Source organism: Oenanthe melanoleuca, chromosome 5 (genome assembly GCF_029582105.1).
Source record: "Oenanthe melanoleuca isolate GR-GAL-2019-014 chromosome 5, OMel1.0, whole genome shotgun sequence".
Lineage (NCBI taxonomy): Eukaryota > Metazoa > Chordata > Aves > Passeriformes > Muscicapidae > Oenanthe > Oenanthe melanoleuca.
In genome coordinates, this window is record NC_079339.1 from 4,638,105 (window position 1) to 4,658,325 (window position 20,221).

Sequence of the window (20,221 nt, forward strand, 5' to 3'; positions counted from 1 at the left end):
TACAGATCCTGAAACTGGCAAATGTTTATGGTAATGCTATAGCACAAATTTCAATGAATATTCCTGTGAGAACAGATCTTAGAGCTTTTCTAGACAGAACTTAATAAAATATTGATCTTAAAGTCTTAACTAGATTTAAATGAAAGGCACACTATTAAGTCTTACTAATTTCTGATTCTCAGATAACATTGTAACTACTGCTTTAGATCCTTAATGCAAAGGTGTCTTATTAAGCATAAGAAAGGTATTTTGCATTTGGCTTTTATATACCTTTTATTACTTACATTTATTTCTAGTAGACTAGAGAAACCACACCTGCACAGAATCACAGAATCAATTAAGCTAGAAAAGACATCTGAGACAGATTTAAACCTTTGATGGAATGCCACCTTGTCAACTGGACCATGCCACATCTAGTCATTTCATAAACACCTCCATGGTGAATCCAACACCTCCCTCTAAAGTCCATTCCCATGCCTAACAATCCCTTCTGTGAAGAAATTCCTCTTGTTGTCCAACTGGCATATCTTGAGGCTATATCCTTATCTTGTTGCTAATTGCCTGTGAGAAGCAGCCAATTCTCACCTTGCTGTTATCTCCTTTCAGTTAGTTCCAGAGAGAAATATAGTCACCCCTGAGCCTCCTTTTCTCATTGTTAAACAACCCCAGCTCCCTCAGCTGTGTCTCATGGGATTTACCCTCTAGACCCTTTGCCAGCTTCATTGTCCTCTGGACTCGCTCCTTCACCCCAATATCTGTCTTGCAGTGAGGGGCCCAGAACTGGACACAGGACTCGAGGTGTGGTGTCAGCAGTGCCAAGTGCATGGGGACAATCACTCATCCCAGGCCTTGGTCCTTTTGTCACACTGTTCTTAATACACATCTGGATGCCACTGACATTCTCAGCCAACTAGGCACACACTGGCTCATGTTCAGTTGGCTATAGACCAGCAACCCTAGAGTTTTTTTCTGCTGGGCTGCATTCCAGCCCTTCTTCCCCTAGCCTGTAGTGCTGTGAGGGGTTGTTGTAGTTGAAGCATAGGACCTGGGCCTTGGTTTGTTGCATCTCATGCACTGGCTTTTGTCTGTCTGTCTATCTCTCTCTCTCTCTCTGTCTCCTTGTGTCTCTCTGTCCTGTCCAGATCCTTTGCCCTCTAGCAGATCAGCACTCCCACCAACTTGATCGATTATCAAGGGTCTATTCTGTTCCCCAGCCCTGTCTACCAGCTCAGGGGGTTGATTGTCCTGAAGATACTCGTCTTTCTTTTAAAGATTGAAGGAAAGAAGGTATTAAGTACCTCAACCTTTTCCTCACCCTTGGTCAGTTTCCCTCTCCACATCCAACAGAGAATGGAGATTTTCCACAGCTCCTCTTTTGATGTTAATGTATTTATAAGAGCTTTTCTTATTATCTCTTAAAGCAGTGGCCAGATTGACTTCTAGATGAGCTTTGGACTTTCTGATTTTCTTTCCATATGACATAACAACAACCTTGTACACTTCCTGAGACTTAAGCCTCTTTTTATTTCTTTTCTGAGTTCCTGCAAAAGCTCCCTTTCAGCCAGGCCAGTCTTCTTCCCTGCTGGCTCATCTTGCAGCACAATGGGGATGGCCTGCTCCAGCACATTTAAGAGTTTTTTAATAAAGTATTTCTTTCTAGCTTTCCTGGGCCCCTTTGTTATTAAGGACTGCTTCTCAATGGATTCTCTAAACCAGTCTCCTGAATAGGCCAAAGTCCACCCTCAGGAAGTCCAAGACAGGTATTTTGTGGACACCCTTCCTTACCTCAGCAGAAATCAAAAGCCATCATTTCAGGTCCACTGTGCCCAAGACAGCCTCCAACCACCACATCTCCCACCAGCCCTTCTCTTTTTGTAAACATCAGGTCCAGCGAGGCACCACACCAGTAGGCTCACTTACCAGCTATGTCTGGAAGTTCTCTTCCACACACTCCAGGAACATCCTAGACAGCCTTCTCTGATGTGTTGCGTTTCTAGCAGATATCTGGCAATTAGTCTTCCACAAGAAAAACGGCTAGGAATCATAAAATATTAGCCAACTGCTTACAGAATAATTCATCTCCCTCTTCATCCTGGTTGGGTGGTCTATAACAGACTCCCAGTCATGATTATCTGCCTTGCTAGCACTCCCTTGATTCTTACAGAGGCTTAGTCTTATCATCTGTACCGTCACAACACTCCCTAATGTACAGACCCTCCCCACTGCCTCTCCTTGATTGCTTGAAGAGCTTGTAGCCATCCATTGCAGCACTGCAGTCATGTAAGCAACACCAGAACATTTCTCTGATGGCAACTACATCATGTCCTACTCCACATCACATATCATCTCTATTCAGTAACATGAAGAGAACAAGAATCAAACAAAATTTTAAGCTTGCATTGAAATACCTTTAGAAAAAAGTTCTAATTAAATTTGTCTCAACTAGGGCACATCAAATTTTTAAGTCACCTAATGACTGTACAAATAGCTTGTTACACACTTTATGATTCTGGAATTACATTTTACAAGACATTAAAAGAACAGAAGGATGTTAATTCATTCCATAGTTTCTACAAAAACAATCCTCTTACTCAATTCAATTCCAAATTGACTGTTCAAAGCGAAGCCAAAGAAAAGAAATAAAACATCTAATTGGTATTTTATGATCAATTATTTTGTTTAATGATACTATGAATTGTCTTTTCAAAACCATCCAAGCTGATCTTGCCATTATCTATGGTTTTTATGTGTTTGTCTACATATAATGATGCTCCTGCCTGAGCTTGCATTTATATACATTATAAGTCCTTCAACAGAGTTGGCTAAGACTCTGCTCAACTAGTGCTTAATTTACAAAAATTAAAATAAAAGTTTTTAGTCTGTTAAAAATATTTGAAATACATTTCTTACAAGAGAAGGAGTGTATTATAAAATACACCCAAGCATTTCCTGTAACAATGAATAAGGGGAGTCTTCAGCCTCAGATTTCTTGGGATCTCCAGCAATGTCCACTTTCACAATAACAACCTGCAATACTGTCCACAGTCTCCACAGTCCTATATATTCCAAACTCCTATCACTTCCACCTTCTTCTTCAGTAACAGTCCTATTTGCTAAAGGTATAAGAATAGAAGTTTCATAGAGGTATGAAAAGCAGTAGAATCAGGTTTACTGTTTTTTTTGACAGTGTTCCTGATAATCAGAGTAATACAATCCTTTTAGAACAATCATCCAATATACTTGTATCCAACAGCTTATTTAGAAAAAGAAATGTGAGCATTTTAAAGCTATAGAAACAATCTATGCTAGTTTCAATTGTTTTATATTTCCTAATTCACTAGGATCCATCTTAGTCTACTCATGCTAATATATTTAAATATTTTGTTGAGTACATAAAGTAATAAAAAAAGGACTATTCATTTCAATTGGTAAAGAAAATTTTTCTTCTAAACAGGAAATGGAATTTCTGAAGAGGAGAAAACAAATCTATATCTTTTTAGTCAATAATATAGGTCATTGCAATAAATTTATGTACATCCTTTAAAGATACCAAGTAAAAATAACATACTTTTCTGTTATGCTGCTTATTCAATTGAAAAAAAAGTTGAAACAACAATCAAATATTTTTCTTTGCCATGAATTTTTAACCTGAAGTCAATTGCACTTCAGTGTTATAGTCAAACCTCTTCCCATTTATTACCTGGGTATCTTTCTGACCAAACTGGTGTACCTGTAACAAGTTTAGTATATTATACAGCATCATGTAAGTCCACTCTGAAATGGAAAGCAGCAAGGAAGTCTGGTTCTTATAGTTCTTTAAATAGTAACTATATAGTTCTACTGAACTCATTGATTTAATGTCATGTTATTCAAGAATATACAAACTCCCTTAATGTTTTTTTTAAGTCAAATTTAACTACAGACCTGACTTTCACTTGGAAAGAAAGAAATGAGAAATAGCTATGATAAGACATTAGAATGTACAAAAGAGGGAAAAAATTACACATATTTTGTCTTTCTTTCATTTTCATTGGAAGGATACCTATGATATGATTTTAAATTACAAGAAAAGGAATTATTAATTCATTAGAAAAAACAGCTGATTATGTACACTGCACAAATTAAAGCCAAAGTTAATTTGCTGACATCAAAGATAGCTAACCATACACCACATCCAAAACAAAAAACTCCTAATTAATGCCAAAACCTGAAAAAACAGGTCTGAGCTACTCTTCCATATGACAGAAGCCTGAAAATTCATAATTCATGGTGCTGTTATTTTCCATTTACTTGCTGTAGAAACTATTTCATGTACACTGGTGCATATGCAATTTTAATAGCAGTTGAACTTGGAAATATAACCTTTCTGATTGCTGGTATTTAAACTAACCAGAAGAGTGGGTAGCTTAAAAATTGTCAGATTCCCGAGTTTAAAAGTCATACATTTTCACAGTGAACTGATTTAAAAGCCTTACCCTGTCCTCATTACTCCATGAATGCTGTACAGGTTAAATGCATAGTACTAAGTAGACTGCTTGGGTTTTTTCCCCTGTACTTGACACCTCTGTAGCAGTTTCACAGGTCTAAATCTATACTATTACTGGAAAATTATACAGGCTATATGAAGTTTGAAAATCGCATGTGTAGACTTTTTTAGTATGGTTTTTTTTTTCTTTCAAACAGGAATGACTCCTTCTCCAAGATGGTGCCCTCCACAAGGAACCATGTCACTGACCTCAGATAGTGGGTCTTATGTGGGTAGTATTCTCATTGGCACAGATCCTGCCACAATTTAAACACTAAATATCCAGATTCAATTTTTAACAGAAACATCTTTCAGCTATGATGTGCAGCTCTTCCTATTGATATGCAATTCCCAATCACTTACAGATATATACAATTTTTTTACTTGTCTGTTGGATTCTAAGAGAAATGGAAATACAGCCTTGCCATGGCTGCATTCTATTTTTGCATATTAGAAGGCACATTATTAAGCTCAGTACTAATCTGATGAGTGCTAGTATTTCCCCTATTCATATTATGCAGAGGGCTAGCAATATCCTATGAACCACTCTAAACAGAAAACATTAAGAAAAACAAAAGGAAAACAACTTTTAAAACAAAGGCTTAAAATATTAAATTAATAAATAAAGTGGAGTTGTTAAAGATGAACCTGGAACACTAAGTACCCATTCAGTATCCATCAAAGTACTGAATTGAGGGCAAAATTAAGGTACCCATTAAGTGCAAAGTTTTAACAAATATCATTCAGAAAATAAAAAGAAACTCCACCAACTTGGAAGAAGAATGCCTTTTATTTCCCAGAATAAGACTCTCAGAGAAATACAAAAGGAAGAGAAGTTAGAAAGCTTTGTACACTGAGAGCTCTCATGTTTTTGGCAGTGCGATGCCATAAAGTTGGGACAGTTAATTCTTGTTCTCCTTACACAAATAAAAAGTTACAAAATTGCTAAAGAACAGTATCCATTAGCATATCAAATGTTAAAAGTAAAATGGATAGAGGGCAAAACCTGAAAGAGTCCTTTCATAACACAAGTGACAAAATCTTGTATCCAGAATGTCCCTTTTCTCCTCATTTCCTCAGAATTAGATAAACAAGATGCATGAACTTCTCCCAAAGAACTTAAGTAAATATGCCAACTAGTTGTAAAACAAGAAACCTGTTGATCAAAAAAAAGACAGGTCTGTATATTATGCATTCCACTGTTACTGCTGTCCCACGGACTTTAAAGTAAGCAGTAAATCAGGTGAGCATTAACAAAATATAAAGGCTATAAAGAAAGAAAAACTAGAATTCTCTAAATGTATGTGTCAGTAGAATCTAAATATGAAGCAAATTTAAAAAAAACAAATATTAAAAAGCCAACTTTCACACAAGAAGCCTTCACTGAGATTTTTAGTTTAGAGAAATTACAGCTAAATATCGAAGGCTGAATTTAAAAAATAAATCTGTAACTCTTTTGTATATCAGTAAGAGAATAATTATCTCTTTAAAAAATCTGAGTGTTGTCTTAATTCAGATGCTGCTAAACTGAATGCCAATTTCTTATTCCCTTTTCACATGTGCTAGGAAGATGCTAGCATATGTATTCTACCATCAATTCAGTGAACTCAGTGAATGTTACAATGACTACAAAGGGATCAAATATGTGATTTATTTAGTAATTATTGAAGGTAATCAAATACTTGATTTAAAGCTACAGGCTGTTACTCAAGTTTTACTTCAGTGTAATCCTGCCAAGCCACCTAATATTCTCAAGGCTACACATTATCTAAACAAGGCAAACTCCACTGACCTTGTGTAGAATCCCAAAAGATAGTATAATGTGCATGTCTCAACACATTGTGGGAAAGAAAAAGATGCTGCTGGAAAAGGGGGCCATGCAGAGGCAGGGCAGCACTTTTCCAGTACAAACACCTTTATTCTAGTTCTTGGAAACAAGCATAATGCAGGGCAGCTCAATGGCAGGAAAGAGGCTGAGAAGTGGCCGTGGACTACAAAGGTGGGGAACAAGACCACCATGGACCCCTGAAGCCCTCTGACCCATTTTCAGAAAGATGTGAAAGAATGGACTGTGTATGAAAACTAAATTGAATAGAAAGTGAGAAACTTAGGTTTCCCCACCTAGATCTATCTATAGAAAGGTACTCCTATAAACCTCAGGCACATGCATGCCTTCCTGCCTGCCTTCCTTCCTTCCTTCCTTCCTTCCTGCCTGCCTTCCTTCCACCACATTACCATATGCTTATATAGTGGGACAGGCACTAACATACCGATTTCCATGCCAACTGTGCAATTCACTAATAAAACTTTTCTGAGTTTTTTTCTGAGTGGTCTCTGTGACTTTTGTCATCCCTCTTAACCATAAGCATCCATGAATCTTGGGTGCTCCCCTTGAGGATGGGATGTCACACCTTGATCCATAATACAAATGAGAGTTTTGTGGTTCGCTGTTTTTAATCTAAAATATCTAAAGTCAGTGATCCTCCCTCATTTTTAAGATGCATTTAAACATCTGTTGCCATTTCTTATAGCAAAGGAAGTTTATGTTTGTTCTGCCTCAGTTTTGAAATTAGGTATCAAAATCACCCTTACATATACTATAATACAGGCACCTCAGCTGATTAAAATGATTTCTGTATCCAAAAATAAATTCTTTACTCAGTATCACAAATATTGTAATTCCAATCAGAAACAGTCAAAGAACTGGTGTGGTCTGAGGGTCTATAAATGGACTCCCTGAAGGCTTAAAGTTTATTTACTCTGAAATTGATTTCACTGAAATATCCCATGGTCACTGTGGTCTTGTGGCCTAAAATGTTAAAAAGCCTAAGCAACTGTTAAGCAAACAAAGATTATGGGTTAGATAGAACTGTAATAATAATGTAAGTAGTATCTTCATTTTCAAAGTGTTTGAGAACTGTTAGAGTATTTGGAGGATTTTTTGTCAATTTCATTTTTGGGATTTTTTGCAGGGGTTTTTTTTATGATTAGTATTTTAAAGATTGCATCCAGATGTTCACTATGAATCTATACATATATGTTTTAATATATTACTGCAAGAGTTATTCTCTTCTATTATTCCTGTTTAAATAACAGGAAGATAATTGAACTTCCAAAACCAACCTCCATTAGTTATACGTATCCTAGGCTATAGCAACAAATACAGATTATACAGGTTTAAACAGAAAGAATGTCAGTTTAATTTATCCAGAAATATACAAAGACATAAATTAATTTTGTTTTCTACAATTCTTTTTTATTTTTTATACTCCAAATGAAGCTTTCATGGAAATTCAGGTCTTGTGGACATTTTAAGAAACAGATATTTACACAAGCCTATTAAGAATGATCCCCAGACTAGCTCTAAGATGAAAACCCAAAGCAAATGAAGAAGAAGCAAGTCTTACCGTATCACAGCTGCTTTTTTATGAAAGCAGGATTTCATCAGTTTTTCCACCTAAATCGAGTTTTATATATTAATTCCAACACAGGCTTTTGGAGAAGAAAATAAAGGAAAGAAAATAGTTAAAGTAATCCTCCTGCTTTTCTCCTCCACACAAATGAGAATTTGAAGCCCAACATAAGCTGCTTCATCTGCTACAAATTATCTTGACAGAAAACTATGCTGCAAGTCAATGAAATGATGGTAAAAGAATGAACACTATTCTTTCATATTATCACAGAATACATAAAGTTGGAAGGGATCACAGTGGGTCATCCAGTCCAACCTCCCTGCTTAAGCAGGGTCGTCCTAGAGCACATGGCACAGGACCATGTCAAGAGGTTACCTGCCATGCTAACCCTGTGAAAGCTTCAGAGCCTGTTAAGAAGAGAGACTCTGCAAAAGCACCCACTGCTTAACATACCTGTGGGAGTTATTTGGAACTACTTCACGATGTGCCCGTCAGATGCCACTGCAAAATGAGGTTATAGTGATAACTGGGCCATCAAGAAACACACACCAAGATTACCAATAGGTGAATGAGCATTTAACAATACACCAATTGCTAAAGTTTCTCTTTCAGCAGTGTGACATATGCCATAACGAAAGGAAATAATGGCCATCATCAACATAAATATAAAATTCTGTTGAAATACAAGGAATTTAAAGAAGGTCAACATCTTTTTATACTGAAATGCAAGACTGTCCAAACTGAAAGACTGCAAAAGTGGAAGCTGGCAGAATAATTTCAGGTTAATATATTTGCCAGAAACAGTGCTTGTCTCCAATATAATTTATGGCATTTGAAGGAAGTAGTGAGATATAAAAAAATAAAACCCAATGTTATCTGTAGAAATTATTTGGCATTTTTATCTGCAAATATATAGTCAAATTTGATGCCTTAGCTGTTAAAAAAAAAAATAAATTAGCTGTTTTGAAGTATTTAACTCTGTAGAAGATGTATATATAAAAAATATACCAATGAAATTGATTACAATTTTGCAATTCCTAATTTCTTTTTACCAACATCCACAATGACATTTTGGTATCTAGTCCAGATGAGGAGACTTTCTTACTGCTACTTCTTTCCATTAAATTAACAAGAATCAGGCAGGAGCTCTCTCCATCCCCACTAGTGTGTCATTAGTATTGAGCTCTCAGATTTCCACACATACACAGATAGACTGTCTATAAAATGTCTTATCTGTAGAACCTCAAAAGTTTTACCCTTATGTTAACACTAGGTATATATAATTTATGAAGTTTAAAATGTATGGAGCACAGATATCTGCAGCACTAGAAGAACTTGTTCTATTGCCCAAAAATTGAAGTAAAACTGCTATATTTTTTCTACTGCTTCCTTATTAGGAGACTTTTAAGACATATTTTTAAAAGTTTATTTCAAGCATACTTTTAAGCTTTTATTTTAAAGAATTAAAGCTACATCAATACTATAATTTCTAAGTCCTGAACAGTAACAGGAAGAGCCTAACAAGTCTCCTCCTCTCCAATACTGTCTCTCTACACAAACAGCGTTTTTAAAAATCTTTGTTAAAATCTCTTCAGAAAGAGCAGCACCCAGATACAGTTCACATCTGGTAAGATACATGTAAATAGCGCGTCTCTGGAAGAGCATCAATGTTTCAACTTATTAATTCACTACATCATGTCCCTTTTTATCTACCTCCTTCTAACAGGCACTGAAATTAGCCTGTTTTCCCATCACCCTTCTTTGATATCTTATCTCATCCTATCAGGTCCCAGAATGACTGGCAGTTTCACAAATGTGACTTTGTAAAGTGATTTTTCTCAACGGTCTCCTTGAAAATCACGTGGTTGAGGAGATTGCTCAGATATATATGTTTGCTTCCGGTCTACTCGGCAGCTGAACTTCTGAAAACACATCTACTTATTTCTCCAGATGGGTCCTTGCAAATGTTCACATGATCAAAGACTCTGTTATAGATACTGAATATTCTTCTACAGGAATGGCTTAAGCTATCTTAAGGATCCTTTATTTCCCTAGAACATGGAAAGACTTAAGGCAGATTAAATTATTCCATACTGCTTCCAAGGTATCATCAGGTTTAATCTAGTGTGATAGAAACTTGCATGTTCCTGTAATTACTGAATAGTATTGGGAACAGTTTTCCATTACATTTAAAACATGTGACATTGCCAGCAAGATTAAGCAGCAAAGAAACATATGATGTGAGCGAACACTAAAATATTTAAACCTGACTGCAGTATCAATTTCTGTACATCACCCATTTGATGGGAATGGCTTAAACATTTACAATTATGTTTTATAAGATAGTGATGCAGTAGTCATCTCATACAAAGTAAACATATTTTCCTTAAACCCTTAGTTCTGGTATACATGTCCTTTATTTCTTCTAGCTATTTTCAGAAGCTATTTAAATTTTGTCAGTTTACTTATATATGAAATTGACAATACTACACACTATGACATTAAAACAAATGGAAATTTAATTTTTTTTTGTGAATCAAATGGACTGACTACTATTTCTTTAAAACTGATCTCACTATTTAATTTTTACAGCATTTTAATTTTTCTGTGCCCAGGAACAGATAACAATGTGCCCTTGTGGCAAAGGAGCTCCAGCTGAGTCAAAATAAGGGAAAGAACTAGTATGTTTGAAGCAGGAACAGATTTTTAAAAATGCATTAAATTAAATTAAAATAAATGTCTGCTTTCATGTAATTTCCTGAGCCAAACACAGCACATCATTGTACTGAGGAGCAGATAGTGGTTTTACAAGTAAACAAAAAAACCGTCTCTATTCACTATCTGTGCACTTGAAGTCAGTGGGCTTTTTTAATATATGAATGCATATATATTCGTATATTCATATATACTCATATACAAATGCAGTGATCTCACAGAAGGCGGTATTTGAGACTGATTTTTCACCAAATTAAATTGCATATGCTGCACTGATTGCAACATTAAATATGCTTAAGGACATAGAAGGAAAGCAGCAACACTGTAGGTTCTGACCCCTCCTCACTTCACTGTTGAGGCACCATAGTTACAGATTAATTACCCAAGCCTCACCCTTTGAATTAAACCAAATAATCTTATTCCTCAACTGAGGGTAAAACAAGGACAGCTGCAAGGCTAAACTTTCTAAAAGAGGTCAGGATGGATTCCTAACAATCTTGACTATTTGATATCCCCCATACCATTCAGCACCTAAAGAATAGTCAAAGTTTCAAAGAATACAGCTCGTTTACATTCAGAGTTTCAAAAGGTTAGTGCAGTCAACCAGCTGTCATCCCCTTCTGAAATTCAAAAGTCATCAGATTAGACTCTTCCAGCTCACTTGAAAGAAAATCCATTGCAGATTATAGGTAGGTATTAAGCCTCTCAAAAATATCTGGTCCCTTGACAAATGTTGGCTCCCTTCACAGAATGGGGAAGAAAGCAAATTAAAACCAACAAAAAATCAAGAGTTCCTATTTTCAGAGGGGGAAAATACCAGGACCTTCTGTACTCTGCATAGAACAGAGAGGTAGAAGTACAGCAGGACTATGCCAGCCACTGATAAGTAGTAAGAATACAGTGGCTATTTTGGACATTTTGGCGGTAAAAAAAACCAGTTAATTATTAACTGATTAGTTTCAGCATAGCATCTCACAGATTCAGCTATTAAACACCCAAACACAGTTTGTTGATTTGCTTGCTGAGTTTCACTCCATCCTGAAAAACGCTTCTTAACAAAAAAAACTAAGTGAAGCAGCATGAAAATTGATTCTATTTCTCCATTTTCAAGAGAGAGAGTCTCTCTTTGCACATCGAGCACATATTTCATTGCTCTGCCTCAGGAGGAAGAAACTTCCTTAACAATCTAATGCTACCCAGAGCACAGCTGCTCTTTTTCAGTCTTGTCAGCTCAGTTTTTCCAGCTACTTTTTTCTTTTCTCTTCCATGTTTCAGTAAAATATCAGGGTTTTCCCCCATGTTTACTGTCGACTAGCCTGAAACAAACACATGGCTGCAAAACCATTCAAACATGATGAGGATGACATATATGGTGGGCATAGTGTAACTACTGAGCTTATTGCTGCTCTTGATTCACCAAGCAATTCTGAGGTACTAAGTCACAGTTCCTATTTCTGTAGTCATTCATATCAACAAAAACACTGAATCACCTGAAGAACTGTATCAGGTATAAAGAATTCAACATGACAAAGCATGAGTAAACTATCCTGTTTACCAGGTACACCAGGGAATTTGTGTCTCCTCCCACTACTAAAACAAGTTATATAAACACCCATAAAAACTACTGATTATTTGTTTACATATGATTTCACTATGGTGAAATTACAGAGACTGGCCCCACCATAAATCCCTGTTTCTCTGTTGTTGCAGAGAAGGTGTTTTGATGCTGTCAAAGCAAGAGCATATATTTGGGTCATGGATAGAAGCGTGGCCCGGAAGACTTTTATATGGAGACATTAGAAAGATATTCTGCTGCAGTTCCATCTCCAGCTAAAAGAGAAAGGTTTTAGTTCTGCAATTACATGTGACTCAACAAATACATGCTCCACTTTCTAAGTGTTTCCATTTGTCCAAAGTAGGTTTACTTTGTTTTTCAACCAGCTTCGACTTTCATAGTTGGCAAATGCAACAAAAGCCTACCTATTTCCTGCAAGGAAATGACCACTAATTGACAAATATTCATAAATAACAAGAATATGTAAATGGCTGGAAAAATCAACATTTTGGGTAACATACACTAGCTGGCAGCAAATGAGTCTGTTCTTCCTAAGACAGCACATGAAGACAAAACACACCAGAATTTTTTGACACTTCTCTACTTTTTTCCATAGAAACTATTAATATAAGCAAGTAAGATATCAAGAAATTCTGTACACACCTATTTTTTCAGCTTGTAAGATTCATGTACTGATTTCTCTAATGATTGACTGAAGTGTTGTTTATATCTACAAATACGGCAGAAATTTTAAGAGGGGACACTATAAAAAGATACTACTGATAAGATAAAAACCAGTAAAAGTTAACATTAAAAAATCCCAGAATTATGTAAAGGGTAAGATGACTAAGTAAGGAAAGAGAGTAAATGAAACTATAGCAGCACTTAAAAACTATTTGATGAAATGTCATATTTAGTCTTCAGTATTTCTAAAAAGTATTTGCCCTCCAATGTGTTTGAAGTAGTAAATATAACAATACACATCTTAAACCTTTGCACAATACTAAGACTTAAGGATGGTATGAAAATTTTTTTTTGCTTTCTGACAAACATATTACTTGACTTCCAAATAGAGAATATTTATAATCTGACCCCTGGAACAGAGAGGGCACGCCCATTGTGCAAGACTAGACAATGGCAAGAAACACTGCTTTGACAAGTGGCATAAATGAGATTTCTTTGCCTGCAGAGTGGAACATCATAAGGAATACTTCTGTGAACAGTTTTCTATTAAATACAGAAAATAATATTGAGCTCACTGAAAAAGGGAGTACAATTTAGGTTAGGATTTCATTATCTTCTGTCCTTAATGTAAATTAATTAAATGAGACATAGGAAAGTGTCAGCATTTTAATTTTTCTCAATACAAAGAATACATTAAAATGTCAAAAGTAACTCCATGGCAAGTCTCCTGGGCAGAAATACATTATACGCAGCATAACAAGCAGAATTCCAACACCACAAAAGAATTATTTTTTTTTTTAGCTTTTATGGCAAAACTGAGGCTTTCTTTCTGGATTTTTAACTGAGGTTCATGATCTTAGATATATGAAGCACCACTGATATTGCCAACACATATTTCTCCACTCCTTTGGCAGTAAGGTGCAAGTGGCTTCTAGTTTGCACTTTCTTATAAGTCCTCAAAATAAAGCCATCAAGCCAAACACATTCCATGAAATTATAGAGTTGTACCATTGGTTTAAGCACCCATTATGCTCAAACACAGTCCACAACAAAAGCACATCGTTCACAGGTATAGTACAACTCACATCCTAAATACTGTGTCTGTACTTCAAATACAAATCCTTACAAGTCATTAACCAAGTAAGCATCATCATCCTCACTGATAGAAATCAGAAAGCTTTTAGAGCCCAGAAAATTCAGACAAAAAAAATATGAACTCTACACAGCAGAAAAAGGATATTTATTAACCCCGCATTTCTGAAAGAATTCAGAAAGCATATTAAGAACCTACAGCAAAAAATGGATCATATTTTCTCCAAAAGAAGTACCCTACAACCACTCTGCCAAATTAATATTCAATTGTGGGGAAGACCTGGACCTTAGTCTAAGATTTCACATGTGAGAATCAGTTCTGGCCACCTGCCAGACAGAATGCTACAATGGCATGGCTACAGCCAAGACCATTAACCTTCAATGAGCCACATACTTCACTTCAAAATCTCTAAAGGAGGGCTTAATCTACCTCCATATCAGTCTAAATGAAAAACAGTTACTATCAACACCTGATTATAGCCCGGTGTTCTTAATACCAAACAGATCTTAAAAACTAGACACAAGGATTTTCAACTTTCTCCCACTCTATGCCAGTACAGTAACATCTGACGCACTCCTCTTTATCTTTTCCTCAAGTCACAGGCTGAGTCATTCATACAACTTTACCTGAAAGGAGGGAAAAATTATTTTCATATCCCTGAAAAAATAATTACCAAACCAAACAAATGTAAAGAAAATAGCTGACCTTAAAAATACATCCAAGGAAAGCTCAATCAAAGCTTAGTTAGGAAATTCATCATTTTTTTAATCACTTCTACCAATAGGTATACACCAGATCAACACCTGCACATTCATTAACCAACTTGAAATGAGCACACTACTTTTATCCTGTTACAAACAGAAGATGCATAATTCTGAAGCCATTGTATTAGAGATTGCTTTGTAACACCAGTGTAGTAAGACTGACAATAAACTATACTTCTAGAAAAAAAAAGACCACCAGCTACTTCTCTACAATTAAAAAATTCTGCCTTTTACAGCCTTGTTATTACTACATGTATTTAATGAGCTGCTGTAGTAGAAATATTACCATTGTTTTGAAGTTCATCTTGTTGTGTTTATGGACTTGTTCTCTGCTATTAAGCATTCTACTGCAATCAAATTATTTAGTGTCTTGTACCTTTGTCATATTTTACATGTGATAAAAAGGAATGCACTGTCACAAAAAAAAAAAAAAAAAAAAAAAAAAAAAAAAAAAAAAAAAAAAAAAAAAAAAAAAAAAAAAAGAAAAGGAAAGCTCTGTGTCACATCAGGCTTCTTCTAAGGACTTTTGTTGTTTACACAAAAAATTTTGGTATACATTTCAATAGCAATGTTCAAATAATATTCAGAAAACTGTCCTTTTACCTAAAAGTAGGGAGGTCTCACTAGACAAGATCATTTGGACCATAAGTTGCACTTACTGACCCCAATGACTGCCTTCAGGTAATATTCCCTTTCACAAGCAGCATTCCAGTCAGACTGTTCAGGTATCTGGGGCTACAAAAGCACGCAAGTGGCCATAGAATAAGACCCTGAGCTTATTGTGCACTGTGTTTACTCCCTGAACTCTCAGGGCAGTGAGACTCGTTTCTGATGTCATATGAAAACCCTATATTATCTTCAGCATGATTTGAAAAATATCAACATATATAATCTATCACATTAAATTTACCAAAATTGAAATGTCAAAAGAAATATAAAAGCAGACAGGAAAACACAAATTTTGTAATTTTTACCAAGCTAAATTAATCTTCAAGAATGTTCAACTTTACATTTTGAGAGACTGATTTTAGAGCAGTACTTTTTACTTAGGCCATCAAAACATACATGTTGAACTGGATAGACAAACTCAATTCAACCTTAGACCTCTTTGGCACTACAACCAACCAAAAATATGATTAAGACTTATTATCATTGTGTCTCAAAGCCACACCAAAATCCAGTTTAGATAATGCAGAAAAGATAATTCATTTCAACACCATGAACTTTCTGTAATTTTATGGGCATTTGATTAATGTGTATGATTTTAGACCAAGTTTAGAAGTTACATACAATTATGAAATAATAATGATAGCTGTGTACTTTCATCTTGTTAACAATATTATGAAATTAGAAAAGATAACATGTTGCCTTAACTCATCAATTAATATTTGTTTGCAATTAGGCTTGAAGACATGCTGAGATCTTACAAAACTCTCACCATGACATGATGCATCACCGCCTGACAAGGAACAAAAATCCATGAGTTGTCCACCTCTGCCAACAAGTACTGTGTTCACTCATTTCAGCACCATTGTATGAAATACAGTACAAACTTTTACAAAAATAAATCCTCATGATGGAAAACTCTGGCCTGAAAAGTTAGTATCTTGCCTTAGCTAAGCAATTTCACATGGTAAGATATGGCACCCTACTTTTTTGCAAAAAAACTAGTCCTGCAAACCTACCTTGTTGGATCCAACCAATGAATCAGCCACAGGTTTACAACAAGTATTAACTGCCAGAGCCAGAACTGCCTTCTGCTGAAGGAGATTAAAGTACAATCTCTTTCCAGTAAATGGCATGTTGACAGCATTGCATCTTTAAAGCTTCCTGTATGTGCTATTGAAAAATTACTCAGTCTTCTCCACAACCAGTTAAAAACCAAGTGACTGCTGAAGACAGTAGACCAGGACTTTTATAAATCTCCCCCTCTACAACAGTTTCAGTCTCCTTTTGTAACAGGGTGACTGATCTGGTACCAAAAACTCACTTTGCAACACATACTATACTTGGGTGAAATTTTAACTGGAATTTTTCTCCCATTGGTCATTTTCATTTCTCAATTACATAAGAATATAAACCATCACAGGCCACAGCATTGTGCTCTTATGAGTTCCTCAGAACTATAATTTTCATAATTAGTATTCATATGTCAATTTCAACTTCTTGATATTCTTTCCAAGTATTTTTTGAAAGTTGAGGGGGGATTTGAATTTATTAGGGTTTTTTTCCAATTATCCAGAATTAGCTACACTTCATTTCTCATACTGGCAACCTTGGCTCAAGAAGATAAGGACTCACTTTTAGGGCTCTACACTACATACATTGACTTCCATGAATGTTAAAGGAGTTTTTGAGCATTCCACATCTCTTTTCAGTACAGGTTAATCTGCACAAGCTCATGCAAGATGCAAACCTGCATCTACAAAAGCTGGTTGTGTGCTTTTTCTCCATTTTAACTCTTCTTTCAAGGATGCATCACTCTTTAATGAGCATAAAATTATTAATCCAAATCAATTCACATGACTGCTAGTGAAAGTTTCCTTAGACCTTTTATTAAATCAGAAGAATTGAACCACAATATATTTCTTCAAGTGCTATATTCCAAAGCACATCAGCATGCCTCATATGGACCAGCACTGTGGAACCCCTAACCAGAAATGTTACCAAAAAAGTACCCTCATTGTTCCAATAAAAACCCATTCTGAAGTAGCGAAGTTACTGGATAATTGAAGCAATTTCCTGATTTCTCCCTGCATTTGGACATCTTCCTGTTCAGAGATTTTCAGTTATTATTTGCCTGTGCATGGAGCTCCTGCTGTTCCTTACTCTGACTATGTAGCAGGCACAGACTTTTTTCTTTTCTTTTTACATCTGAGTGAACAATTAAGCCTTAAAACATGCAGTGGTTCTGCAAAAGGCTACTTTGATGCCCATTTTACAGGAGGAGACACAGCATAAAGGAAAAGGTCACATTTCTCTGAAAAATATACATGCATATATCCTCCATGCTTTATAGACTCGTTACCATTTATTATGCACTTATTTTTGTGTTACTATTCTAACACAGCAGAGAAATACCACAGTCAAAATTTGGGCTTGATTTACTGATGAGGAACTGGAAGCTGAGCAGTCTAAACAGAGAGCAGTATCATAACAGATCTGCTCTGTACCCAACATAAATTTCTCATCTATGCACATCAGGACAATGGGATGAGGTGTCTCAGCTTTATCTTTTCTTTGCTGAACATATTATACTGACAGCATAGACAATATACTCTCTCTGAGCAAGTGAGCAGAATGCATTATCTTATTAAAATACTTAATGGTCACATCAAGTTTATTTTTAAGCTGCAATTTTGTTCATATTTTTAGATTTTGTTCATATTTTCCTCACACTCATATTTTCACAGAAAGAAATTCTTCTAGACTGCAGCAATTTTTTAAATATTTACTGGCATTGAGATAACACAACAGTATCTTACAGTAAAAAAACCTGTAAGCACCTGGGTCTATATTCAGATACAGAATCCTAAGTGAGATGAAATTGCTCAAGTGTTTTTAATTTTTTTTCACTCTGTAAGGGAAAATGTTAGCTATTCTCAGTTTCAGCTGTTTTCCTTTCTTTACAGTGAATTAGTCTATCTGGTTTAACTGCTTTATATATAAAGCTTACATTTGTCACTGCCTTGTTACATCCCACAAGCTGTGACTCAAGTTATACAGAAGCATCTTCCCCAGCATAAAAAAAACCAAAACCAAAACCAAAAAACCCAACCAACCAACCAACCAAGCAAACAAAAAAAAAAAAAAAACACCCAAACCAAAACAAAACAAAAACAAAAACAAAAAAAAAAAAAAAAAAAAAAAAAAAAAAAAAACCAAAATCCACAAAAACAAAACAAAAATACCAAACCAAAACAAAAACCACAAACAAACAGAACCCTGCAAACAACAAAAACAAACCAAACACCAAGAGAACATTCAATCTTGAGGCGATCAGGAGCGGGAATCAGACAGATAAGAATCAGAGCCGATCCTTGCTCTAAACTTAATACCCGAGTAAAACCTTAAATCTGTATTATTATTCTTCAAAGCACTGAATCTGAAAAAGGAAACAGCAGGAGCATAGGAAAATAGCTATCGGTACTCACCTAGCACCAAAGACCAGAGCAGGAAAGAGAGGCAGTACGTAATAAGCAGCGATGAATTTCATGCTGGCCTCCCTTCGTTTGCTCCGTTCCTCGCGCTGCTCTTCACATCGACTCTGTCCTCGTCTCCTCCAACCTCGCCTCGGCAAGGGAGCTGCCCGCCCGCTGCGGAAAGGCTCTGCCTCCGTCAGCGTAGACAGACAGACGGCGTGAGGAAGGGAAGGCCCGACGGGATTTCAGCGCCGGCAGGGATATTACGAAGCAGGGCGAGCCGCCGCCACCAGCCCGGAGCCCGCCCGGCGGCTGTTCCAACCCCCCCCCGCAGGCTGCGCCAGGACGCGCCCCTTAGGGGCGGCCTAGGAAAGATTACGGTGTGATGCTCCAAGCTTCATTCCAAGGGGACAGCGGGACAAGGCCGAGAAATCCTTCCTGGAAGAAAAAAAAAGTTGAGAAAGCTGCAGTAAAAACACCACCAGTATTTTGCAGTTAGTGTCTTTATGTGATGTGACTATAAGACAGGTGATACAGAGGCAGGAGCTGCTCTAAGTACGTGTCAAGCACCAGAGCAGCCTGTCACTGCATGTAGCCAGGTTTAATTTCTTCGAAGCAGGAACACATAAACTACTATTTCAATCAGGTGTTCAGTTCATTCAAACCATATCAAGTTGAAGGCAGGAGCAGAAACAGATTCCAGAACAGGATTTAGAACAATGATATCTCTAAAAGCCCTTCATCGTCTGAAAATGTGGACAAGACCTTCAAATAAATAAATGCCCTTTTCCTGTTTTCTGTGTTTGTATTCTCCCGATCTTAATGATAAATTACATAAATCATGTAAAGATGTTTTCAATGTGTAGATAATTGCCTACCTTAACACAAGTTCATCTGATGGCAAATCATATGAAAGCATAACAGTTAAACAACACCAATCTTTCTTGCAATACCATAAAACCCCAACCAAACAAACTTGTCTGCAAGTGAATCAAGTGTGGTCATTACAAGAAAGATATTTGGTTACCTATGGACTTCTCTGCTGTTACAAAAGACATCCAGAAACTACATTATACATCACAAGTATAAAATAAAAATTTCCTTAGTTTAAACTGATTTGTCATCACATTCAGCTGTATATTGCAAAGTAATTTTGTATTCCATCATAGAATACAGAAATTCACTGTTCGAAAGGAATGGAAGACTTCTTAAAATTAGTATTGTCCCTTAATAAGATATGCATACGGTGAATACAAATAAAATTAATAAATTACATCCTTCAGGAGCTGTGAGTGATGGGAGGTAAAAGAAAAAAAAAAAAAAAAGAAAA

General features: G+C 36.1%; 1 protein-coding gene across 2 annotated transcripts in view; it reads right to left on the reverse strand.

Moving 5' to 3' along the window:
* Nucleotides 1-19,235, reverse strand: part of LUZP2 (leucine zipper protein 2) — a 212,107-nt gene extending 192,872 nt beyond the window's left edge. The window contains exon 1 of one of the 2 annotated variants that reach the window (XM_056491993.1): nucleotides 18,904-19,235. In XM_056491993.1, coding sequence (XP_056347968.1) covers nucleotides 18,904-18,965 — 62 coding nt within the window. In that variant the 5' untranslated portion in view covers nucleotides 18,966-19,235. The remainder of the gene's footprint in view (nucleotides 1-18,903) is intronic. The other variant, XM_056491992.1, reaches the window with a different exon arrangement.
* Nucleotides 19,236-20,221: the final 986 nt, after the last annotated feature.